The sequence below is a fragment of the Sebastes umbrosus genome, chromosome 7, assembly GCF_015220745.1.
Source record: "Sebastes umbrosus isolate fSebUmb1 chromosome 7, fSebUmb1.pri, whole genome shotgun sequence".
NCBI lineage: Eukaryota > Metazoa > Chordata > Actinopteri > Perciformes > Sebastidae > Sebastes > Sebastes umbrosus.
The window spans coordinates 31,639,348-31,666,817 of NC_051275.1; the positions used below are offsets into that span (position 1 = coordinate 31,639,348).

Consider the following 27,470-nt stretch of genomic DNA (forward strand, 5'->3'; position numbering starts at 1 on the left):
AGCCACATGGGAGAGTCTGCTGTAAAGCTGTTAAACTGATGTTTTGTTTTTCATAAAGGCAGTCAGTAAAGGTGAAAAGCTTGTATCATACAAAGAGACCAGAGCTGCGTTTTACGTGCACCATCATTGATGTGGCTGGTTATAAACATGCAGTCAACCATCCGGATGTTTCCCATAAACCACAGCTAGTGTTGCTGTGTTCTGTTGGTTTTCTGCTCTGCAGTTGTTGCACAGATCTCATAACAAACACCATCATGGAGGTCCACTGAGGAACTGACTGTGTGGAGGTAATGCTTAAATATACAGCCACCGGGTGAGAAGAACACCCCTACAAGATGTAGATTTTAGGAGTAGTGCACAAAACTATGTTTGAGAGTGTTTTAACCTTTCACCTTCCAAGATAGTTGGCAAACCCCAAAAGCTCTTGACTCAACTTTTTACAGAAAGTATCCTGGCAGATAGCTCCTATTCTCTTTTCAGCCAGTTTGAGCTCTTGAGCTCCAGTAAGGAGTTGCTATAGCGTCCCTCTGGCAACTAAAATGTGTTTAAGAAGTCCTTCATCCCAAGTGCTATCAATTTTAACTCAACAAAGGGACTGAGTAGATCTAAGCCAGAGACACTGACATGAACTGTTTTAATGTGTAATATGACCTGTATGTTGTTGTTAAAGATGTATCATATCGTATTGTATGGAGGATCTGTTGGATGAAGAGTTTGGGCCTTGTTTCGAGGATGATATCCTATTCTTGATGCAGGAATATTGGGCTGAACGATTGGCCAAGGCCCCTCTACGCTGTGTGAGTTTGGCTCCATGGGAAAGTTGACCGTTGTGGTGAAGTCTTCATTGATTTACCGTGGTGGTCCCAGACAGTACCGTGAGATACGTCCATGAACAGCTCATTTAGAGCTTTGGAAGTCAAAGAAATTGTGACAGGGTCAGACATTTAGGACCAAAGTCTGTCATTGTGACTACAGCTGTCTACATACGTACCAAACAAGGGCAATACGGCACGAATACTGGCTGACGCAGCGTTGTAAGCAACATTTTTGTTAAAGTAAAAAAAAGAAAACTGCTGTTGCTGATGGATGTCTCTGATGATGAGGTGTCTCTGCCTGCATGTTTGTTCTTTTTAATTTACACTGTAGCGTGGCAACATCTGACATGCTTCCTATTGAACATCGTGACACAGATTGTAATCACGTTTTTCAGTGACATGCAACAAACCTGCAACATCACAGTGTTTCACTCCAGTGTGCAGGAGGCTTTGTGACACAGGGCAGAACATCACAAGGTGCAGTGTGCTGGCAAGTACACACGCTTGTTTAAAAGTCACATATGTTTTCCTTCAGGCAGAATCTCACTCTCTATTTCCCCCGTCAAAAAAAAAAGCATTGGCACAATTGTATCTTCTTGAGAAGGGAACATTGTTTAAAAACGTGTGAGGAAAAGAGAAGAAAGAGAGAGCTACATAACATAAAGTGTAAAAGCAACACTAGATGTAAACATCAATCATTCCTTATTTAATTGAGGTTCTTTACTCGAGTAAAAATAGCAGCAGATAAAACTGAGCAACACTAGTTACTGGTGACAGTCATGGCTCAAATTTCAGTCGGTAAGATAACCTCTTGCAACTATCATATCAGATATGGACGGGGCCAACTCCGTGTCTGTGCTTTCTGTGTAGCCAAAGCACTCAACAGCACTTCGATGCATTTTTATAATTGTTCGGCTGTAGTCACGTGTGTATAAAGCAAAAGTAGAGCATGATTACATCTGAAGCTGCTTCGTCGTTGTATCTGATTCATGGCTGGAAAGCCTCCGGTGTAGACAGGGTGTTACTTCAGATGTGCACATAGCAAAACACAGTCTATTCAATGCTATTTCTGTACAAACAGTATGAGCATAAACAGATCCTATTCAAAGGCTGAACTATATCGGTGAGATGACATGTTGGCCCACTAAATGTGATTTAAATCGGTAGGAAAAAATAAGTCATCCAATATTTTTTTTTCATTCTATGTATACAAAACATGTGACTGTAGTGGAAATGATTATCATCCAGCTTGAGCCATGATAAACAGAGAACAAACATTTTAACCAGTCGTGCTTTCAGTGAGAACTGTGGAGGCGGATGCATCCGTCTGTAGCTGTCAGTAGCTGCTGCTGAGGCTAACATCCACATCCACCCCTTTCCTCCATCAGCCAAACCGTCCCTGTTGTTCTGCCAACGTATCTATGGATCGTGAGGAACAGAACAACACATTATCTCCTCAAAAGATAATTTAATATCAGCCTCTGCACAATACCAGTTTTCTTCTCTGAGAAGCTTTCTGGTCAAACTGCCCCAAACGGCTCAATTTCATTACAAGATTGTCAGAACCGAACGCTCTGGTTTTACAAGCAGATAAACTAGTGATGTGATGGTGAACATGACCCTTTGATTCATGCAAAACAAACCCTGTATGTTCAAGCATACAATCATGCACACTGAAAAATAGATCAGGAGAATGCATTTCTGTACAGAGGAGTACATTTTACGCAGATGTACCATATCAGAGATTAAATGTTTAGCTTCTACTAATTTACACACAATTCAAAGTTTACATGAGTCATAAGGCAGTGAAGGATCAGGTTTGTTTCAGATTTTCAGTTTCATTACCAAGAACTGCAGCCCAGTCGCCAGGAAAAAATGCATTCGAACAGATCAAGTGACAGAACAATGAGCAACCATTGTTAAAAGTTACGTGGTGTAACAAGTATAACAAGTGAGAAATCTGTTTGTGTCGTGTGACACCAAAAGTAAATGTTGACTCTAAAATTGCTTTACATAACGTTGCTTTGCGTAATGTTGTTGTACATAATGTTGTTGTACGTAACGTTGTTGTACGTAACGTTGTTGTACGTAACGTCGTGGTACGTAACGTCGTGGTACGTAACGTCGTGGTACGTAACGTCGTTGTACGTAACGTCGTGGTACGTAACGTCGTGGTACGTAACGTCGTTGTACGTAACGTTTTACGTAACGTTGTTGTACATAACGTTATGTAAGATAATCCGCCAAAGGCGCTTGTTGTATATTTACAGTAGTTCTGTTGTAACGTTATTATTTTAACAGAAACCATGATCTTTTTACTAACCTTATCAACCAATCATTTCACAACGTTAACCACGTGGCATTGTGCATTTCTGCAAACGTGATACAAAGCTGATATGAAACGTATTTATGAAACGTCTTTTGGTTAACGTCGACATTCAGCGTATCCTGTGGTTTGCAGAAACGTACAATGCCAACATTTTTTCAGGCGACTGGGTTGAGGACTGGGGTAATTGGCTATTTTTAAAAAAAGGGTAGTACATAGATTTTTTTTTCGGTATTGCCTAATAATTATATCACAGCACATTTTGGTCATGGTACATACATTTACTTTACCTTATGCTACACATGATAAGGGTACAACAGTTAACTTGCACAAAAGGGAACCACAATGTACTTGTATAGGGTTCTTCCCATGTGACAAGAGGTCAAAACTTTGTTGGTACACTTTTATCCAAAGTGCTTTTTATTTTGCCTCATTCACACACAATCACACACACCGATGGCAGCAATCATTTATGCAGACACGATTATTTTAGAAATGTTAGACAACTTCTCTTTTCTTTTAGATGCTCCCTTCGATGATATCACAGACTGAGCATATGATAGATGAGGGTGAGAGCAGACCGGACTGTATTTATTGTCACTGTCAGTTGACACCACTAAATATGCCAATTTTATGGAAAGATGTGTCTCCTCTGGATGCAGGTTGTGACTCAGATGTGAAATACGGTTGCATAAAAAGGAATAATCACTGACACCCAGTCAGGTGAATGTGACAAGCTGCAGCACTCAGTTTGATTGTAACAGAACAAGCTCACTTTATAACTGTTTTGTGTACACTGGAAATCACTTTGACTTCTCTGAGATTTTAGACACCACCATCATTATGTATCAATAATAGTTACTGTCAGACTAAAGGTTTCTGGGTAGGATGGAAATATGATGCTTTGGGAGCGGCCCTCACCCTGGGGTGTTTCTTTCTGTACAAAACCTTCTCTTAATTTCCTTCCATTACCCCCAGACCTTCAAATTCCTCCTCAAATTATCCTCCAGTAGATCTGATTCTTTTGAGTCTCAGCAGCAGCTTGATCCCAAGGGAAGCATGCTTGTGACTAAACTGACATTCTGAATAATAGAATATGTGTTTCCTGCCCTCTTAGGAGCACGGCAATCATAGGCAAACAGTTCGAAGAGGTTCCTGGGAGGAACGTACCAGGCCCAACTGGGGATATACAACATAGGACTGAATTATTTCAATAGACAAGATCCAAAACACAATATTAATTTAACTGTGTAAAGCATATTTGCATTATTTTCATGTGCAAAACAAACAGCGCAGCAGATTTTTTCCCGCTCACTCAGATTTACATTCAGTTTGCTTATACTGTACATGGGAAGGATCATGTGTGGCATCCAGATTGTATTGAAACGTGGGGATATAGTGGAAATATATTTAATCCAAGACAATATTCTCCTTCGGGTGACGATAAAAGCAACCATGATCCTCGAATCCTGATATTTTAACATTTGAGGTACCTGAATTTGTTGAATGGATGATCAATTTAAACAGAAATACTAAACCTTTTAAAATTACGTGTTAACCGGGACAAATGGGCAGCATTCGTATATTTCTGTAAGTGGCTGGAAGAGGGGAGCCTTGTTGTCATCAATCAATCAATCAAACTTTATTTATATAGCACCTTTCAAACAAGTCAAATGCAATTCAAAGTGCTGTACAGACGATTGACAAAAATGTGTCTTAATGAGTGTTAAAAATGGATTTAGAGACTAATGCACACCAAAACAACCAAGATAAAAGTTCATTGAATAAGAAAGCAATAAAAGATGGGTATTTAAGATAATAAAAGATAAATAAAATACAAGGAAATAAAAATAACAATTCAAATAAATAAAAAAAAATTATGAAACTACACATAATAAACAGATTGAATTAAAATAAATAAAATAAAATGTTGATTAAATAAAATAGAGTAAAATAAACACTATAATGATGATGATAAATAAAATAAGTATAAACAATAAAAAACATAAAATTATAAAACACTACATAAAAGCCAGACTAAATAGATGGGTTTTTAGTTTACGTTTAAGAATATACATTTTTTGTCATGATGACGGACAGAAAACTGCACGCTAACAGTGGTGGGAGTGTAGCAGCGTCTGGGTCTCTGGTGTACAGTATATGTTTTACAACATGGTGTAAATCTGATGAACTGGGAAACTAAAAAAACTACTGTGAATTAATTTTTAATTAGTCCCCTGAACAGTTTAAAGCCGTTTCCTTTGGTGCTGACTGAATTAAAGTGCATTCATCTCGGCTATTACAGAGCACTCAAAACCATTATCTCATTGTTTATAGGCAATTACTGTACATCTCACCAATTGAATAAACAGAGGAGTGCTGAAAGGGCGAGGCTTGTTTTTCCAATGAAGCCACTCAGACTCAAATTATTACTCTCAAGATGATGCAGAGTGCTTTGAATTAAAAAGTATTCATAAGATGCACTCAGTCACAGCCAATCTTCACTGTTTACTTCATTCATTTGTTTAGCTGTTCAGATGAGAACACTACCTAATACTGCCTGTGTCTGCTGGTGCTGGAGATTATCATTGTGTTGAGGTTTGAATGACAGTCTAGTGAGGTTACTGAACTGTGTGTGTGTGTGTCCTGGAAGTGACCGAGTTGTAAGAGGTGTGTTGACATGTTTGACAGTGTAGCATTATCGTCTTCCTGCTCCCACTGTTTGACTGTCAACAGGAATGTTTGGCCACTAGCCACGCAGTAACTGCCAAAACACAAAAACACACGGATACTCACACAGGTTGCTCCATTTATACTTTTGATAACCCTCATTGACCAATTTCCCATGTCCTTAACCATAAGCTTGAACCTTAGCCTAATTTTGACTTTAACCCTTAAAACCAAATCTTAAAGAATAATTCCAGTTCATTTTTAAACTTCTTATTTTATGTAAGTTTTGGCAATCATTCCTCTATATATAATATAATGTAATGTTTATAAATAAAGAATAATGTTATCATAAGTGATGGAAATGATGGCCGAAAAGATGAAAAACTAGATCCTAGCTGGAACAGGAATTGCAGCCCTATAAAGAAGTGCGGACCTGACCTCACATTCCAAGAATGTCATCGCTCTCAAAGTCGGAAATTCAGTTTGGACACAAACAAGTACAATGCAGACACACTGACACACAGACACAGAGTCTACTTTTATATCTTCCTAACAGGGCAAGTGACTTCATTACTGACCCTGGTGTTTCCGTTTTCTAAGATTCAGGTCAGGCTCTTGTTTTTTGTCGTCTTCCCTCCTGGCTCCACAATCTGGAGAGTTTCTGCACCGACACTGAACAATTTATAAAACCAAACAGTTAAAGGGACTCTACCAAAAACAAAGCCAGTAACCAGTCTGTGGTAATCAGTTAGTTTATACACTGTATAATGTTTTAAGATTTTAAGATGTTCATGTTCAGTATTGTACCAATTAGATATGCAAATGACAATTACTAAGTGATCTGACTGGCTGTAATCTGTAACATGTGGAACCAGTCCTGTTTCTCTAGCTGTTTCAGTAGCAGAGGTGCTGATTCTGAAGACTCCAGACTTGAAATGTTTTGGAAAATGAGTTGTCACAATGCAGGCTGGTCTCATACACCTTTTGTAGCTATACCATGTAATCGTGAACCAGGAAGTATAAAGAGTGACAAATGCTGCGTAGAGAAGAGGTCGGGGTGGGTCAAACAAACACCGGACTTTCACCCAGGGAGACCGGCGTTCATGCCCCGTGCAAAACCAGAAGTCAACGTTGATTTATTTGTCATGTAACTTCCGTACTTAATTTACGCCACTTCCGAAGTTATTTTAAACAAAACTACGTTCTTTTAAAACGCGTTCTCATCCCAACTCGTCACATACTGATGCTTTGTCAGACCCCTCTGCGTCACTCTTTTCAGTCGCAGTAATGCTTAATGTTGTGAAGTAAACAAAAACATGTGCTTAGGTTCAGGCAATAAAACCACTATAGTTAGGTTTAGGAAAGAACTACATGATTGGGCTTAAAACTACTACACTTGTACAGTGAAAATGACACTGAACGTTGTGAACACGGGACACAAACGAACAGCTGATTGTAGAGCTGAAACGAATGCTTCGAAGCTTTGAACACAGACGGCCGTGACAAAGCGTTGGTATTTGACACCATGGGAATGAGAATGGGCTACTTTTCCTAAACCTAACCAAGTACTTTTGTTGCCTAAACCTAACCAAGTTCCTGTGAAGACCGAAGTTTGTTTTGCAAAGACTGCACGATGTCTGCCTCTCCTTCACTGTCAATGGAAGAACTCCATGTGTGGAGTCTGGATGACACCTCACAAGTTACTGCACCGTCATAACTTAGTGTCACATAACTTCAACTCAACCTTATCAAACCACAAATTCAAAGATTTTGACTTCATATCTTGTGTGTCATATCTCATATTATGTTATTTACTGTTCCTGGTTGCTCTGGGAGTTTTAGTCTGCGCAGGTCGAGTTGTGATAGTCAGAGTTAAGTTACCTAGACCAGGACCACAAGAGCCAAATGCCTGAACAACGGGGGAAATGAAGCAGGCAAGTGAAAGGGAGAGACAGACGGAGAGAGATGTATTGTATGTGTGTGTGTGTGTGTGTGTGGAATTGTGTCCTGTAGCGTGCTACATGTAGAGTAGAGATAGTGTATATGAGAGTGAAAACATCTGTGTTTGTGATATGTTAGAGAGAAAGTGTGTTTGTGTGTGTGTACACTGTATATATGTGTGTGTGTGTGTGCTGACAACTAGCATGACGTCTGCATGGCTGCCTTGACCTAATCTCCTCTGGCAGCAGATCAGACGCTGCTGTGTTGCACCGGACGGTACGAACAGAACAGGTTGATATAGGCCTCCATTGTACATGCGCACACACACACACACACACACACACACACACACACACACACACACACACACACACACAAACACAAACAAACACACACACACACACACACACACATCCCTAATTCTCAATCCCTAATAAACCTCTTGAACCACTTTCCAGCTGTGAACTGTAACCTTCAGTTACACTACGTCCCTGCACAACTGCACTTTAATAAAAAACATTCTCTAATTTTTTCCCAGAGAAATACAGAACAGTTTGGCAAATAATCTCGTTAAAACATGCAAGACTGCACAGACAGAGTGATGGAAAGAAATTATGTCAAGAAAGCAGAAATGCTGCCTGAAGAACAGCCGTCAATATTTCGAAGAGTGAGCGACAGTATAGTTTGTAAAAATGTCTTAAAGGAACAGTGTGTAACAATAAGGGGGATACACACCGGCTCTGCTCCAGATGACCTACGCTACTCTTACAACAACTGGCTCTAGAGAGTGCAAATTAGCGTTTTTGCATCGGGTCTCTTAGGAGAGACACAAGAAACACAACACCAACAGAGAGTTGCGTGCATGTTGCCATCGCATGCAAACGCTGCATGATAAACATCTGTAATTGACAGAACAAACCACATTTCTGGTAACAGGATGGACAAAGATAACACAAGTGATGTTTGCGACACGCTGGGGAACAAACCCATGTCACTCTGTGTTAGTCATATTGCTTAGGTAAATGAGGACCGACTGCGTGTCCTTGACGAGACATGACACCCCAAACTTCCCCCCTGTAGCTGATGGACAGAGTGTAGTTATACTGGTGTCTGAGCTAACTGATAGATTGATGTGAGCACAAAGCCAGAAACACACACTGAGAGCAGTGATAAGCAGTGATTGGCAGTGGTTTTGTCACTGGCATGTGGCCCCACTGTTTTATCTAACGAGGAAGTGATGTCGCTCTGTGGTGCTCAGCTCAGTGGTGACAGATGTGATCGCTATATCTCTGATAGTGGAGCGCTGTGACTGCAGGGTGAAGCAGAGAGATAATACATTTTGTTTGTCTTTACTTCACACTTTGACTTGTGTTTTATGCTCCAAATGTTCATTCTCAGAAAGTTACTCTGGTTAAAAACATCAAATTGAAGGTAAAAAGTATCTTAATACATTTACTCAAGTACTGTACTTAAATCTAAAGGTACTGTACTGATATACTTCATCCACTGGTTATAATGAAACTTAAACCTCAAATTGACAGACACTGGCAGGAATATACCTCACTACACTGAAAATTATTTTTCTTAGGAAATTCAATTCAAATGTCAGTAATGATGCATTTTGAAATGAAAATTGTATTTCTTGATTATATCCTGATTGTCATACATCATGCACACACAAATACAAACTGAAATGTCAACTGGATGAATTTGTTTAGATGCCAAATGCAGCCGTTGCCACTGAAATACCTGAATGTGAAACATTTAAGGTAAAGACAATAAACCAAATAAACCTCTAACAGTCAAATATCTCTGTACCTTGGTGCTGATGTGTGTGATAACAGATTACACCAGAGATGTGACTACGGCTGTACAGAATAGTTTGAAGCTTTGAAGCTATTCATTCTGTTTAAACCTAGTATTTCTGCACAGTTGCAAATGAAGATTAGGCTACACTAATCAGTGTTTCCCCTACAGTATATCCATTCTACAGCGGCGCACCACAGAATTATGAGCGCCAATGCTAAAATTTCACACAATCATATCCTCTGCTCTCGCTGAGCCTCTCCACAGACACTCAATGTAATCATTTCCAAAATCCACAACATGTTTTTACCAACGAAATATTCTGCTTCAATCCATATTTGTTGGCATTTAGCCTTTCAAACACAACATTTTCACTGCAGTCAAAAACTGGTTTGCTCTCCTGATTGACACACACAAAGGGAGGCATGCATTGACGAGTTATATTCATTAAAGAAAGTTGATTTAATAAAAAAAAAAGACTCAAATTGAGGACTTTGTTTGAGGATTTTATTTTATTTTTTTAGGGTGATGACGTTATAAAATGTGACGACAGACATACAAAAACCTCAATAGAAGCTTTGAATGTTAAAAAAAGACGTTGGATACAGCCCGAGTGGTGACCCAGTTGTGGTTCAGCTTATCAACGTGGGTGTTTCCCCAACAAAGAGTTATTTGACAAGGTCAGTGTAGAAATGACCTAACTTATCCCTCACATGTGTGTGTGTGTGTTTGCGTATGTTTGTCTTTAAGACTATGGCACTGGGTCAGCTCTGTCCAAAGTCACTGTTCCACACCAGTGACTCACATTATCACAGGCTGAAGCTGTTTCCTCTACAGATCTTTAAACTCTTTTGATGTGTGGTGACAGACATCTCTGAGGCCTTTTGCTGAGACTTTTAGCCAGGAAGTGAACACTGACTCAGTGTGCCTGCCTTTTTCTTTGGAAATAGTCTAGCTTGCTGCATAGTGGGAGCTACCCAGTACACATCATGTACTGCACATTAAGACCCTTGAGGGGGTTGAGCTATTTGGGATGCTATGGTTTAGTCTGATCCCAGCCAATGTTGACAGCCTGATTGCCATGCATTTTTCTGTGTATATTCATGGTTCCCAAAGGATGATTTCTAATGTTTTTGGTAACCTGCCTGACCTTTCCTCTGGCGCCACCATTCGGTCACAAAATCAAGATTTTTTCATTTAATTGATTAAGCACATTCATGGTCCCATGGATGGACCCTTTCCATTTTGGACACTGCATGAACTTTTGTTATGCACCAACCTCAGATCTAATTGTCAGCTTTGTACTCAAGGAATCATATGGCTGCATTGCCATGACATTTATGATGTGCATTCATTGTCCTCGGAGAGAGTTCACACTATAGGCACGGCAACACATGAGCAAAATGAACACTTGCCTCCAGTTCACTTCCATTCTATGCGAGCAAAGGTCCCAAAAAACATTCACTTCCAATGGCGAAGCAAAAACATATCTTCGCATTCGCGTAGAGTTCAACTTTAGTGAACTTTCAGGTGAATACTTCCTCGGCAGGCGATGGTGATTTGCCTGAATTCGCACATGTGTGACCATGCCTTATTGCCACCATCAGATTTTCATTTGACAATGAAATTTACTAAACACTTTTGTGTTCCCCCAGAGGATAGCCGTCCATTTCTGTGATTACATAACCTTTCATTAATGCCACATTTAGGTCAAATTATATACAAAATAGATACTGGCCATATTGTCATGAAACTTTCTGTGGATATTCATGGTCCACAGAGGATGAACTTTGGTGATCTTGTGGAATTTTCCACCCCTACACCACATTTCTGATTCCATGAACTAGTGTTTAATGCTAAAGATGATGAAAAACACAGCTTCTGGTGGATGCTAGCAGGACTGAGTTGATGTGTTTATATTTCTTAATTCATGCTTTTCTGTGATAAATATTTCACTGAAATGTGTCAAAGCTGCGACATCCTGTTGGCTCTTCAGGCTGAAAAACCGCCATAGTTGTTTCACTAGAGCCGAGGAATGAAAAGAAGCTAAAACATAACATAAACTCTGGATGAAAGCGGTTCACAAGGTTTAAGAGAAAGCACATGTGGACTCATATCAGCCATATGCAAAAATATCAAGGCGGTCCAAGATGTATAAACAGAAGCTGAGCTCAGGGTGAAAAGTGAGAAGATGAGGAGTCAAACAGAAACTGAGCTGCTCTCTCTCTCTCTCTCTCTCTCTCTCTCCCTATCATACATGAATATTCAGGTCATGTTTATATGAAGGCTTACATAATGCTTATCATATGTCCTGGAATCTCTGTTTGCACTCTATGTAAGGTCTGTTAGTGCCTGTACGACATGTCACCATGTTCTGTGTTATCATACCAGATGTTAGAAAGTCTACAAATAAATCCATAAATCCAGATAATCTTCTGCTGCTTCACTATAATTGCATAAAGTCTTCCTCTCTGTGCATCTTTCTTCTATTTCTACTGTATCTCAGTCCATCGGGGCAGAACTCAATATATTAAAAGAAAAGGGTGTGACTGTATGTGTTGAGGGTGTGTTCATTCCAGGCAGTTTTGAGGGGTTTGTTTTCACAGCAAGAGGGAGTCCATTCACTTCAAATAACCAAACCAAATGCCTTAAAAACTGCAGGTCTGAGTCTTGTGACAAGAAACCGTAGTGCATTCACAGTATGTGTAGACTGAATGTAGAGCACGGCAAATAAAGACAGGAAATGAGCCTGCAACACAACGTTTAGTGGTTGAGGTGTAAAGACATCTGACAAAGGCAAGCAGGCAAAAAGAAGGACAAACTGCAGTCTTGATAGATTTCCTGTTTCTATGTCTTCATTCCTGACCGGTATGAGCACCGGAGAATGTAAATGACTGCACAAAAGAGCATTGTTAAAGTTGTAACTGCAGTCATTACAAACTCATGCTGTTCAGCCACACGTTGCTCAAACTTATCATTTAAATTCCACTTTCCAAAGATACACAAAACTGTGTAGGAAGTGATGCACAAGACGTCTACGATATTATAGTTCAATTTGATGGAACAGTCTTTGGTATGAATAATTCAGCTTTGATATGGAGCTGAGACCAGCTCATACGGATATATGATACTGTCAGACAACAGGAAGACACAATAGCAAAGGGTTGCATTTATAGATTAAATAGCTAGGATTGTCCCTTATTATCTGTTTTAATTAGGGCGGAGTATTGGCAAGAAACTGGTGATATGATACGTATCATGATACTGGGGTAAAAGTTGAATATATTGCGATACTGTAAGCGATAAATTGCGATTTAAATTTAATTTTAGGAAAACTGTTATAGTATAAAGAACACACCAGAAATACACCATTTTAGAATAGGCAAAAATAACACATTTATACTGCATGCAAAAAACTGCCCCAAACTGCATGTGATTATCATAAAGTGGGCATGTCTGTAAAGGGGAGACTCATTGGTACACATAGAACCCATTTTCATTCATATATCTTGAGGTCAGAGGTCAAGGGAATCCTTTTCGAAAATGGCCATGCCAGTTTTTCCTCACCAAAATTTAGCGTAACTTTGGTGCGTTATTTAACCTCCTTCACAACAAACCAGTATGACATAGTTGGTACCAATGGGTTCCTTTTCTACCTTCACACTAGCTTTAAAACTGAGCGGCCAAAATAGCGGCCAAGAGCGACGGCGGGCGGGATTTTTAAGAGGTTAAAAAAAATCAATACAGCTTTTGGAGAATCAATACAGTATTTAACAACATAATCGCAATACTCATGTGTATCAATCAATCTTACACACACAAAATGTTGTTTTCTTTTTGTTTTGTTTTGAAGGATGTTTAATTATAAAGCATTATAATTCAGCAGCCTCTCTTTCTCTCTCTCTCTCTTGCAGATACTCAGCAGAGTAAAGGGACGGCCTCTCGGCTCCAGACTGGTGAAGCTCTGTAAAGTCATTCCTGTGTTTTAGTGCGAGCATCCCTGAGGAGATTTGTGTGTCATCAGGACCTTGAGACACACACACACACATACACACACACACACACTCTGATGCCCAGCCTCTCCTTATTACAGTAGACCTGGCAGACCTCTAATCTCTAAAAGATTGATGAGGTCCTGTTCAGGCGCAGGAGGCCTGGCACAGCGTCGATAAGGCAGCTTTCATTTCACCACATTTTATCCCTCGCTCCTTCCTTTCTGCTCCTCTCTTCCTCCCTGCTGAGGGATGCGGGGGGGCTGGCTTTGAAGCGTGAGAGAGGATTACGCCACGCCCAGGCCCCTGGGCCAGAAGGACAGTGTTTTAAGGAACAGGAGCCATGAAATGCCGGGGAAATGACAGTTCTGTTTTCTTCTGTCACTCCGCGTCGGACAGCCGCATGGTAGCCGAGCGGGACGCCGGATTCGGCATGAAACTGTCAAACTGCTGGAGCTGGAATATAGTGAAACTACAGAGGGACACTCAGAGCTGAGAGTAGCTGAACACTCATCACACACCTGCACACACACACACACACACACACAGAGACACCCTCAGAGTGTTCCACACAGGACAATGTGCAACATCTCGTTCTGTGATGTGGACAGTAAGGTGGACCAGTTCTTCCAGCCCACGCTCTACATCATCGTCATCGTTCTGGGGCTGCCCACCAACTGCATGGCCCTGTGGGCTGCCTACATGCAGGTGAGGAGGACACACACGCACGCACGCACGCACGCACGCACGCACGCACGCACACACACACACACACACACACACACAAGCAACGTGTTACTCTAATATAGTGGTGTGGTTTCATACATAGTTGGGTTGGGTCCTGATAGCCAGTTTCTAGGGCTGTGCAATTAATCAAATTTCAATTACGATTTTGACTTCCAACGATTATGAAAACAAGATAATCGACATAATACGATTATTGTGCCGCATTCCGTTTCACAACAATGCTCTTGTTTTGTCTTGTGTCATAAATCCAGCGCACCCCTTACCTTTACAGCGGTGCACTTCCGTCCTGCTCAGCGGGTCAGAGACCGCTGCTCGGTGTGTGAGAATCCCCTCACAGCATAAAACATTTCCAGCTTTTCCCACAGACTGTCACCTCTCCCCGGCCGTGTTTCCTCCGTAGTGGTGCGCCGCAACCAGCTCTATGGGTCGGCTCGGAAATGAAGGTGAAGGTGGCGCTTTACAGCACCCCTCACCCGGACCTGTGCCCTCTCTCCCTGCAGGGAGGCACGGGGCTGACAGGTGGAACAGTCTTTTTTGCTTCTGAAGGTTCCTAACTGAGTGAAATGACCTGGAAGTATCTAATTCTCTAAATGCTAAGGAAAGGTGCTTAAATGCTTCCTTTATTATCTCCTTTAGCATAGGATACACCGGATCATCCTTTATGAAAGGAAAGGAGATAATGCCGCCCCAGAATTCCTTGCAGCCGCAACATTTAAATTGATGCACCATTCGGCCATTCATGAAAACAAACAACCCTATCTTGCATAGATTTAACAATTATTTTCATACAGTCATATACTAATTAGGATTCATCTTTACAAATATGAGTAGACAGTAACAACCACCTCATTTTATTTTATTACTTTATTACAAACATGTAACAAATAAGTAAAAAAAAAAAAAAAACAAGAATAACAAACAGGCTATGTGTTATTCTTGTTTAAAAAAATGAACAGTAAACATAAAGCAAACTGTCAGTAAACAAATAATCAATATAAGCCTTAGTAAATATTAGCAAAAGGAGCAGAAGGAAAGTAGCCTATAGGTACACTTAAGTGGTTCTACCCTTCTCCATAACTCAAACAGTTAACTCAATACTTATCATATAAACCTTTGTGACTGATTCAACGTGTAGTCCATGTTTAAGATAAAATAATCTTCTATGTTGAGTGTGACAGCAGCAGGAAGGAAGGACCTGCGGTGTCTCTCCTTCACACTGAAGCAGCTGTTTCTACGCCTGCATGAATAAACTATGTAAGAATGCACTGGGAGAAGATGCGCAATTTTGTAGTCCATCTTCGGAATATTGTAGTTTCACCAAAGCAGTCCCTCGTCAATAACATCCGCCGCCGTCGCATCATGATTATGGAGCCTAATGTACTGTACAAATGCAGTCGGATTCTCTGAGCACCGCAGTTGTCTTTTCCTAAGTCGTCATGAATTCTCCTTCACATCTTTCCTTGACCTCGTGACGTTTTCCATTCTGTTCGGTTCGGAAAAGACATTAGGATGTATGTTTTTGACTTTTCGATGCATCAAGATGCACCACTGTCCTGACGCCCCGATACTGACAGTCAAGACAGTCAACACACAAACATCATAGTGAACTGGATGAAATGATTAAAATCAGTAAAGTGATTCATAATTTCTATTTTTTGTGTGTGAAGTGGGGTTAACACTTACAGTAGCAGCTTCAATGTGTGGGTTAGCTGCTCTTTAAACAACAATGTTTTGTTTTCTGTAAATTACAGATGAGTCATGTAATGAGTAACTCATTACTGTTACTATAAAGTAATGGGTAACATGAGTTTCACAGATTTTCCAAGCAACGTGTCTGACATTGCTTGCTTACTTCATACAGTCAGCAGAGCACTGGGGCTGGTTTCCCATACAGTATAAAACATTTCCAGCGTTTCCCACAGACTGTCAGTTTACTTTGGCAGCAGCAGACAGAATTGTTATTGACTTTTCATTCAAGCGAGTTCACTAACTCATAAAAATGAGCGACGTTTCAACATATTGTTTTGCTTCCATCTCAGCGTTAAGGTCAACTTTCAAACTCCAACTTCCTACATTCAGTTTGAGCCCTGGACCAACCACAGCGCGACTCGGAGGAGCGCAGGTGCGCTGTGTCATAGGTGCATTATGGGCATTGTAGTTCCCAAACACCGTTCAGTGCTCGGCAGCATTAAATGCATCGCAGAGAGGCACCAGCGTTGTTAATGACAACACCTGAACTGACTCCAAAACATGAACATACTTGGCGTGCTGTTTATTTACCAGGGCAGTTCTGCCTAAATATTAACATTGTAATATCAATACTGCATGGGAAACACAGCGGTCTCCTCGTAGCTGGATTCCAATCCAAGTACTGACAAATTTAATTAGAAAAGCTTAATGGAAGCCACACAGTGGACAAGTTGAACTGCTCTCCCCGAAACATCTGTCCACATCTCTCTCTCTCTCTCATGTGTTGTGGTTGTACGTCCCTGAGTTGCAGTATATTACCAAGTGTACTCTGTTGTTTTTTAAGGCCTGGAATATGTTCATCTGTATGAGACACTAACCAACAATAATATATTCAGACCTAATCAATCACACTTTGCATTTCTTCCGTGTTTTGACATTCAGGAAGCCAAATTATTTGCAGCTGATGGAAATACACTCATCATTTGCATTTTATTTTCTGTCACATTTTAAAAGTTTGCATAAAAGGCAAACACAGAAACTGTTTGCCTCATTATCTCTTCAAAAGTACAGAAGTTGAACACTCTTAACCCTCTATGATTGCACATGTTGTTTCTGTTTTCATCCACTTTCTCCTTTAAATTTTAAATCTCCATCCCATCACTCACTCCTGCCTCCCTTCATCACATTCCTCCCTCCAGGTACGGCAACGCAATGAGCTGGGCATCTACCTGATCAACCTGTCAGTGGCCGACCTCCTCTACATCACCACTCTTCCTCTGTGGATCGACTACTTCCTACAGCACGATGACTGGATCCACGGTCAGGAGAGCTGCAAGCTGTTCGGCTTCATCTTCTACACCAACATCTACGTCAGCATCGCCTTCCTCTGCTGTATATCGCTGGACAGGTACCTGGCCGTGGCCTATCCTCTGCGCTTCGCCAAGGTTCGACGAATCAAAACAGGTATGTTGGCTTAAGGATGGCCTTTTCTTCTTAAATAATATATCCACCCTAAAAGTAATTATGTCATTACTACTTCTGATGGATGAATCTAAAATAGAACATGTATTGGGAGGAAAAGCAACTAACTTTCAGTCAGTACTTTCAAATCTGACAAATGGGTACTGCATCTCATCCTGTTTTTTGATGTATAAAGATATTGCATTTGACTATTAGTTCCCCAAACTGTGCTGCTGCTGAGCCCAAAGAGGATGTGCGTCTTCAAATCTGCCATTCCCTGACATAAAGGAAATTCAGTTTGTGTAGCGATAAGATCACTTTCATGTCAAGAAGTTTTTATGAATAACTAATTAAACGAGATTTTCTTCTAGAGTCATTACTTTTAATGTAATGATACACATCTTAAGCCCAGTTCACAAACGTGGCCCTAGACTAAACTTTTCTAGACATACAAAATGATGAAATTTAGAAAATATTTTAATTAATATAATTGGAATGGAAACTCATTTCATAAAGTACTGTATCCTCATGGATAATATTTTTGTCCTTTCAGGCCTACTGTTTGGTGAAATGAACGATGATTTAGGTTGGTACATGGTGTCACTCGTCAATTGGAAGTTAAAGACTTTCCATTAGCTGTAGTTACGCGTCGTATTCCAAGTGCACCCTATTTTCTTTCAATACAGTACAGTATTCACCCAGGCTACAGGAGTGGAAGTTACTGCAAAGTCGAATACTTCTCACTGCTCTTCTTTCCTCTCCTCTCCTGAACTTCCTGCAGCGGTCCTGGTCAGCGCCATGGTTTGGATTATTGAGATCGTGGCCAACTCTGCTCCTCTCTTCCACGACGAGCTCTTCCAGGATCGCTTCAACCACACCTTCTGCTTTGAGAAGTATCCCATGCAGGACTGGGTGGCAGGCATGAACCTCTATAGGACATTTCTGGGCTTCCTCGCTCCATGGACAGCCATGCTCGTGGCCTACCGGGGGATCCTGGCAGCGGTGCGCTGCAACGTCTCTACAGAGCGTCAGGAAAAGGCCAAAATTCAGCGCCTGGCGTTGAGTCTGATCCTGATCGTTTTGCTCTGCTTTGGACCGTACCACATCCTCCTCCTGGTGCGGAGCGTCATGTTTCTAAGGAAGCCATGTGACTGCGGCTCAGAGGAGAGCTTGTTTGCAGCGTACCATGTATCGTTGGCGCTGACCAGCCTCAACTGCGTCGCCGACCCCATTTTGTACTGTTTCGTCAACGAGGGGGCAAGGCACGACGTTGGCCGAGCTCTCTCGGCTCTACTCTCTGCAGCTTGCAACAAGGGCTCCTCTTCCTCACCATCGCATGGCGACATGCTCAACGCTGGTTCAGTGACTGTGGAAACGCCGCTGGCAACAAAGAAGCAGCCTTGTGTGTACGCTGATGGAGCCAAGACAAGCAGCTACAAGACAGAACTAGTGGCTCTGAAGGAGGAGTGTCTACAGATGACCATCCTCAGTGTCAGGAAGTGACTTCAACCTGGAGCATACTGTAAGAGGTCCAAACTGCTTAGCTCAGTGGATGGAAGAAGCTCCCAACACTGACAGGGTCTGATGGCTTCTGACCTGAAATCAGATGCATTTATGAGGCTGTAGATGTTTGGGGTAAAAGCCTCCACAAATGGCACATTAACAAGCCAGAATGGGAATGAGATTTATGAAATAGACGAGACATATTGTCTGTAGCCACGGTAGCAGTCCCTGTGCTTACACTCCAGAAAACAAAATTGTTGGGTGAACGAAAAACGTAGAGACTACTTGGTTATTGTTAGATCCTTACCACCAGTGGGGCAAAAAAATGTGGCTTGAGGGTGGCACTTGAGGACTGGTCATGTCGTGAAAATAAGGATTTATCCTTTGTATGGCAACCATTTTAGCACAGGCTTGGTTCTTTGTTGCTGATTTGGTATAACGTTTGTTACTTCATGCTGTAGTTCGTCAGCCTCTGCACAGCTGCACTGCATGCATAGTGTTAGCATGTCAACATGCTGTATCCCAGACAATGATTCAGTCATCTGCTTTAGAGGTATCCTCAGTGTGTTGGACCAGAGGAAATTTTGACCTGCTGGTGGCGCTATATGAAAAGTCAGGGGATCACCAAAGTCCTCAGGATTCAGCCTCAGTGGACCACAGATGTCGGTACCAATTGTCATCCCAATCCATCCAGTAGATGCTGAGATATTTCAGTCTGGACCACAGTGTCGGACCAACAGACCAGCTGACATCCCTACAGTCATCTCACTGGTGCGGCTAATAAGGATGCTATCAAACACCATGTGGACAACTACCCACTGTGGCAGGAGTAATTTACACTTTCTAGGAAGATGTTCTTGAATATTTAAGTAGAATTATTTAAACACACCGCGTTCTGCATGGCTGAGTATTGTTAGTGGTCTGAGAGGAATTCAGACTGCATGGAGATTGGGGTTCGTCACACAAAGGCACCACTTTGGAATATGGAAGAAGAGCAGAAGGGTAATAAAAAAGATTGTAGATTACTGTTCAATAAAACATTTTTAATGCTTGTTGGAAACCGTTTTATTAGTATTTTGAAGGAAATAATGAAGCCTTATGAAGTACCTCAGCTCGTAAAATGTGATAGCAGGAAGGCTTAGAGTAGAAGTGTCTCTGATGTTATGTGAGCAATGTTTTCTCTCTTTCATTTTTACCACAGGCAGCAAAATAATCAGAACTCAGTCCACTAAGATGACAGAGAAAACCCTAAACCAAAGCGTGCATTCAGCTAAAGTCAAATCTATCAGTTATTTCAACATTATGTTGAAAGCACTGTAGTAAAAACAGCCTTTACTGAAATAGTGTAGCTAGACAACATCTCTCAACCACCATGAATCCAAACTACATGCTTGGGCGTTGTTGACCCGATACTGTTTACATTCCTTTTTCAGAAAGACGCCTTCTAACCACTTGCACAAAAGTTTCCAGATCTTTGTTTTCCCTAAAGGTAGGATTTGTACATTCATTCTTGATTCAAGCGACACTCCTGACAGCTAACAGTTTGTCATATTAGGGAAACGAACCAAGAGACATTTGTCAGTAATGTCAAAAATGTGATTAGGAAAGTAAGAAATACTTTACTGGATATTCAAATAAAACCATCTCCAGTAGTCATCAGGGGATGTGGCAGCCTTCAAAACAGCAGTGTAACACTCAGTGGTGTAGTGGAGGGTTTACACAGGTATATGGGGTCAATGTATTCTCATACAACAGTTTGTATGATATCTCACAAAAAAGTTATTCCTCCTTTTTCGTTTGTTTTCCTACGAATGTCCAGCAACACGTGTCAATTTCCGCTCGTTACATACATAGAGTCTATTTAAAATAAACTTCCGTCTTCACAGGAAACAACTTAGTTAGGTTTAGGACAGAAAGCTACTTAGTTGACTTAGGAAACGATTGTGGTTTGGCTTAAAATAACTCTGGAAGTGGTGTTACCTAAATACAAAAGTCACATGACACAAAAATCAACACTGACTTTTGGTTTCACATAGGTAAAAGTCTGGTGTTTTTTGACCCGCCCATACATCCTGACCTCCTTTCTACACTTTTGCCGCTGATTATATTTCCTGGTTCATGATCACGTGAATTACACATAAATTAATTTCGTGGGATATACACTAAGTACAATGCATTACTTTTCATAGGTATAGCTAGGAAAGCTGTATGAGACCAGCCTGACGGGTTATAACCTCCTTTTTTTCTGGCGGTATACGGAATACCAATATCAGCCAAAAAGCCATTGGAATGGATATAGAGCAGAGTATACCCACTTCCTCCTCGGGAACCATCAACAACCACTACAACACTGATTTTTTAAAAATGATTTCCAATGGATTAGCTGCCATATTTTGCCATATATTGACTCCTTTCTGAAGTCCTCATGTTAAGTGAGAGCTGTCAGGGCCGCGAAACAAAGAAATCTTAAAAAATATCCATGTGCTGCCGCGCATATTTACCATGATTTGACATTACACTGACATAAGAGATCTTCCTTTTCCTAGTTGGCAGCTTGTTTTTTTTTACAGTAAATCCAACACAAAATGACCAAACAGCTTTCTGTGTCATTCACAACAAATGGGATCCCAAAGCTTAATGGCTGCTTTTACAACAGAGTGTTGAATACTGAACATAAAGAAAGTAGAGGTGGACACAGCTGTCAGAGCAGAGGCATCTTCAACTTATAAAATCAAGTTTGCAGCGGTCAGCTTGAACTTTAAACCTTCTCTGTTGGCTCTAATGTGCAATTCTTTCTTTCTTTTTTACTGTTTTTTGCAAATTAGTGGTAACAACATTTCAACAAATTGTCTGTTTACATACAGAATGTCCTGCTGTATGTTCAGATATATAACAAGGACAATGACCCGTGAGTGGAGTATTACGGCTGAAATAACTCCTTTCCCACGCAATGATTTCATGGTGATAGACAACAAGTGTCCATGTTGCAGTTCCGCTGGCCAACAATTACATTTTAAGGGTGAGAAATGTTTTGGAAAGTGTCTACGTGATCCCAGCAACGCTTTTTTGTTCATGTTGTCTTAGCATGAAAGCATCCCTCTACTCAGCGCAATGATGTTACGGCAGGTTTTTTGTCATTTCAGCTTGTCAGTGTTGCCTAAACGCTGCTGTGTACCACTGCTTTTGTTGTGCATCTGCATGTCAGTCTGAGAGAGGAGGTACCAGGCTTCAAAATGTGTATTTGTTCATCAACAATGTCAGTGAGAAATAAATTATGCATATGAAACCTTGCATTCTTCTGTGTTTTTTTGTTTGGCACCTACAAGTTGAAAAAGCAGCATGGAAGCAGCAGCTGGACGGAGGTGCCTTTTTAAATGGAAATGAATTGGAGGTGGACAGTTTAACGTCATATTCTGTCTTCTTTTTTTATCTATTGGATTTCCTTTTTTGTTCCCCTCATCATTTCCTTCAGTTATAGCTATAACATTGTACTGTTGCTGAAATGGCTGAGATCTGGGAACGACATCGGTAAAAAGAAGTCAGACAGTCGGATGATCAAAGTTTAGCCAAACTTATAGAGAAAACAAAAGCAAACTGTAAAACTATTAACCAAACTGTGAATATCCATGGCAGTTATAGACTGACGTCCTGGTCGCAACGACTGTGTTTATTTTAAACTTTACCAAAAAAAGTGGATAGATTATCTGACTTAACTACTGCAAACAAACTCTATCCAAAACAGACAATTCAACAATCACACATACTTCATGCAGCGATGGGTTCAGGTGTATGGAGATGTGAAAGGCAGGGTTTGAAATTCTCTCTTAAGCTCTTTTTTTTATTATATTATATTTTATACGGGTTGGATGACACGCTGTTCGACCTAGTTCATTGATCTTAAATATAACCTACAGTATAGCCTATCAGTGAGTGCTACAAATCACAGCTTTTCGACCAAGAACTCTGCATGTTCCTGCAACACTGCAAGCATCACAGTAGTGGCCAGCAGGGAGAGCAGGTCTGGGATGCTGCCAACACAAAGTCACCTTCTTCACTCTTCACTTCGTCCTGTTCTAGACTCCCAGAGCTGCACAGCTAATGAATGCCATGAAGGACATGCTGTAGGATCTGTGCATGTGAGTCTGTGTGTACGTATCTATTTGCATGTATTTAAATGAGCACACTGTGTGTGATTGTCGTGCGTTTATCTTTGACAATGTGTGTGTGTGTGTGTGTGTGTGTGTATCCTCTCCATTGTTAGCCCGTACACCAGAGGGAACATTATATTTACGACCTGTCCTCATGGGGGCGGACACATTCACGCTGTGTTATACAGGACAGGACAGGACAGCGTGTTTGTATCGAAGTGTGTGAGAGAAAAAGGAGAAAGAGCAGAGCTATAAAGAAAAGGAATCTATTTTTATAACATACAAGAATGAGCATATACATAAAAGGTAAACTGTACATGTGTGTTTTTACAGGTGTGTTACACTGCATGTGTGTGAAAGAAAAAGATGGAGAATAGGGAGTCCTCCCACAAGCCTTTATGTTCTTGGGAGGAGAGAAAGGACATAACTCTCTCTCTCTCTGAGAGAGGGAACATTGTCTCCCGCCCTCTATGCTTCACTGGTCACCTCTGCTATAGGTCTATATATAGCAGCTCACCAGAGGCCAAACTGTCATTACCAACAGCTCACCTGATTATTATGAGAGTGATTTATTATCAGGTAGGGATACAGGAACGCCTCCGGGGCAGAAAAGATGGTTGTGCTATTATTTTCATGAGATATTCAGGTTCAGTTCAAAAACAAAAGGTAAAACTGGAGCAGTTTGGCTCCATGAAGCTAATAGTAACTGAATGAGATTTATGCACTTTCCTTCCCTCACTCTTCTCTTACTGCTATGGCATACCTATAATTATTCATTCAACTGCTGCTAGTGGATACAACTAGCACAGCCAGAAAAAAAAACTGGGTGTGCATCAGAACCCCAGGGACAGACTGGGACTGAAAATCAGCCCAGGACTTTGAGATGGAGAGGTTCTTTATGCGAGTGACCAGAGGCGCGAGCGGAATCGTTTTGGCAGTTTTAACACTAATACAGCCACCCCAGCTGCCACCTCAGTATACTGTATGTATATTATATGTATATTGGAAATTCACAAGAGCAAAACTTTGATGTCCGAGTGCAAGTGATGACAGCCCCGGCCTCAAGACTACTCATGACTTTTTTTCCTGACTCCTAAATGTGTGTAGGGTTGCCAAATTCCACTCGTAGAAGTATAGAACGGCGGCAGATGGATAGTGACGGGTTGTTTTGTCTTGTTTAGTAATAGCATCTCATTTTAGTAAGGCTATAACTCAAAATGTGTTCAGATTTTTGGGTGAGCCAGCTGCCTCGGGTGGCACAGGCAAACCCTGGCAGATCTGTGGCTCCGCCAGAGGTGGATCCATCAGCAGAGTTCAATTTAACAGAGTTAATTCAGACCTGTTTCAAAGCTGATCGAGGCTTTCTTACCCAGACCTGCCCTCAGAGCAAAGCATGCTTCTATTTAACCGGCATTAACTGATTTTTTGGAGGGCAGCAGAAGCAGTCATCGGGTTAATCAATAATAAAAATGATCTTTATTTGCAGCCCTCAACAGTCTGTTTATTCTTTACAGAAGCTTTATGAGATTGCACAATAAAAAACAGATCCCTTTCTACAGGTTATAGTTGTACCATCATTGCGTCATTTACAGGAATCTAAGGAATCCTGGTTGTTCCTCTGCTTGGCTAGTTGCATGATAACACTATGAAGGTTGAGCGCACAATGGCTTTCTTATCTCTCTGCTTTAGCTTCCCTCCCCTTCGCGGTTAGAAAAATAACTAAAGATTAAGATTTTATGTAACTTTGTTCAATTGCATGAAAATTGCACCCAACTAACCCTAACTGAAATAGTAAAGGAAAGACAACATTTGCTTAGTCAAATCAAATCAAATAATTTCATTTTAAAAGGTACGGGTATAATAGTGACCTGTTTGGGTTTACAATGAAATCTAAAAATATAAGATACGCCAACAAGATTTGCTGATTTAAGTACCACCCTGCACAAAAATATCCTCAGACCTCACATGAATCCTTCATTCCTATGAAATTAACTCGATGTAGCACTCGGTGAGCTGTTTATGCCTCCTACAACTGTGACCAATGTGACCCAGAATCTGTCTTTAAGATGCACGTTATAATCTAATTAGTAACTCATTCAGCTGTATTTCCATCCGTGCAGAGGAAGCAGGTCAACAGCCCCCCCTGAACAGCCCAGACGAATGTAACACAGTAAAAATAGACTCGCGTTGCTTTTGGATGCAAAACCATGTATCGTGAACTGTGCAGGAGTCCAGAACAAAAGGCGCTAATTTCTAATTGACAAGCGTGTATGTTTTTAAATGTTATCACATGTTTGGAGAGGCGTTCAGGGTCCTTGTGGGCTTATCAAAGTCTTTTTAGCTGGAAAAAACACTGGTTTGTGTGAAATCACCAGTGAGAATCAGATTTAGATTCATACGGATTTATTGGACAACAAACATAGGATGTTGAGTCATTATACAGAGAGACGAATGGTAAGTTACTTAAATAAAAAAGCGTAATAGATCCTCTTTAATGCCCTATAAACTCCCTCTTGGCTGCCTTCACAGCTCATTATTTATCACTAACTTTTCTTATTGTTGCAGTTTTTCTTGCTTTTATTATACTCTGTATTGCATGTATAATAACAGCACTTTTATACCCTTTCCCACCAAAATTAGCGTGTATATGCAGTTTTTTTTAAACGTGGGAAAACCTGCTAAAAATAGGCGATAGACTCCAGTTCTGTTTTTTTTTTTGCTGGTGTGCCACGTTCAACGTCAAATCAGGGTTAGTAAAGAGTCGAAATGCTACGGCGGTTACTTCTTTTTTATATCTGTAAATTATTCAGTCTCTCTTCAAACTCGGTGCAGACTAATTTGGAACGATGTTTGAGCGCTGCTCGGACGGAGACGGACGGAGTTTGTGGCTGAGTAGACGAGGAAAGTGACGGAAAAGGGGCAGAAATTAGCGTGTCCACCCGGGCGTCATGTTTCCATCACTGCTGATCGGAGCCGAAGCCGATGTGACTACTGCCGAGTCATTTGTTTGGGAATGAATGCCGATTGTAACCTTTCCCACTAAAAACAAAAGCCAGATGTTAGTGGGTTTTTTGCTCAGTGGGAAAGGGGCTTTAATTGTCTTGTTGTGTTTTTTTTTTTCTAACTTCCACTTGTGGGGGAATAAAGATCTGTGTTGAACTGTTGTGAATCTAGAAAACTCATGTGCCGGAAAGCCAGTGTCACTATAACAACCAGCAGCCATGCGGTCATACCACAGCTGTGTCATAATTGCATACGTAGAGGGGTTATATGTTGATTAATTTTACATATTTAACTCTGTTTTATATGTTTGAAAACATATGTATCTAGATGTTGCCCCGTTTTTTAGTTATAAAAAACACTCACTGTCTTGTCTTGCAGTACTCACTTGGGGAACCACTGCTTTAAGTCTAACATGAGCTTTGTTAAACACAGTCATTGATAAATTCCAATCAGAGATAGTTGGGGGTAGATAAAGGATTGTTAATAATGTGAGCGGGACTTCCTGCTCTAGCCATGACTACGGTAGGAGCCATGAGAGCACATCTGGATCAGGTGAGGAGGAGCTGCCTGGACACATCAGTCTCTCCAAAGCTTCTCAATAAATTCCACCATATTTATTCAAATAATCCACAACCTCATTATTCATATCCGGAGCCACGGCTCATTTGAAAAACAAATTCATGGGAGACTGAATCACACAGAGCCTCAAGGTTCATAGTAAGTTAAAAGAGGTCAGAGAGAGAATTGCAAATGAACATCCATAAACCATGTCCTCTGAGACCTGCTGGAGCTCCTCAACTTTTATGTTCCAGGCATTTGTATTATTCTACGGGCGTGTACACTAAACACATTAACATTTGTGTCTTCATTTAGCAGTGAGTTTATTTAACATTTAGCTTGTAATACAGCTATTATAATTACCCTCTTAACTTATTCATTTTATGTTGTACAAACTTTGGTTCTACTCCTACTTCAATGATTTTTTACGTCTCCCAGAATGACTCTGAACAAGTTTCAGCTGTCCAAATTTAGTAATCAATAACCGTGATATGGGGGGGCAGTAGCTCAGTCTGTAAGGACATGGCAGCTCAAGTCCGGCATGGACCAGTCGGTACGGAGTGCGGACTGGTAGCTGGAGAGGTGCCAGTTCACCTCCTTGAGCAAGGTGCTTCCTACGCGGCAGCACAGCAGGACAACAATGACAACAATGCATGTCTGGTTCTGTGCGTGCATTTCGGGTCTATATACAATAACCAACGGAGTGAACAAATGTTATTACCCCAAGGGGATAATAAAGTAGTTCTTTATCTTCTATATTGCCAACAGCTGGTATTTTAAAGGATGTCAGTTACCAAAATTACAAGCAAGA

At 40.9% G+C, this 27,470-nt stretch overlaps 1 protein-coding gene across 1 annotated transcript in view; it reads left to right on the forward strand.

Annotated features, from left to right (window-relative positions):
* Nucleotides 1-22,241, forward strand: part of gpr4 (G protein-coupled receptor 4) — a 48,585-nt gene extending 26,344 nt beyond the window's left edge. Inside the window, exons 2-4 of the mRNA XM_037776165.1 lie at nucleotides 13,473-14,258; nucleotides 17,186-17,450; nucleotides 18,229-22,241. Coding sequence (XP_037632093.1) covers nucleotides 14,130-14,258; nucleotides 17,186-17,450; nucleotides 18,229-18,950 — 1,116 coding nt within the window. The 5' untranslated portion in view covers nucleotides 13,473-14,129 and the 3' untranslated portion in view covers nucleotides 18,951-22,241. The remainder of the gene's footprint in view (nucleotides 1-13,472; nucleotides 14,259-17,185; nucleotides 17,451-18,228) is intronic.
* The last annotated feature ends 5,229 nt before the right edge of the window (nucleotides 22,242-27,470 follow it).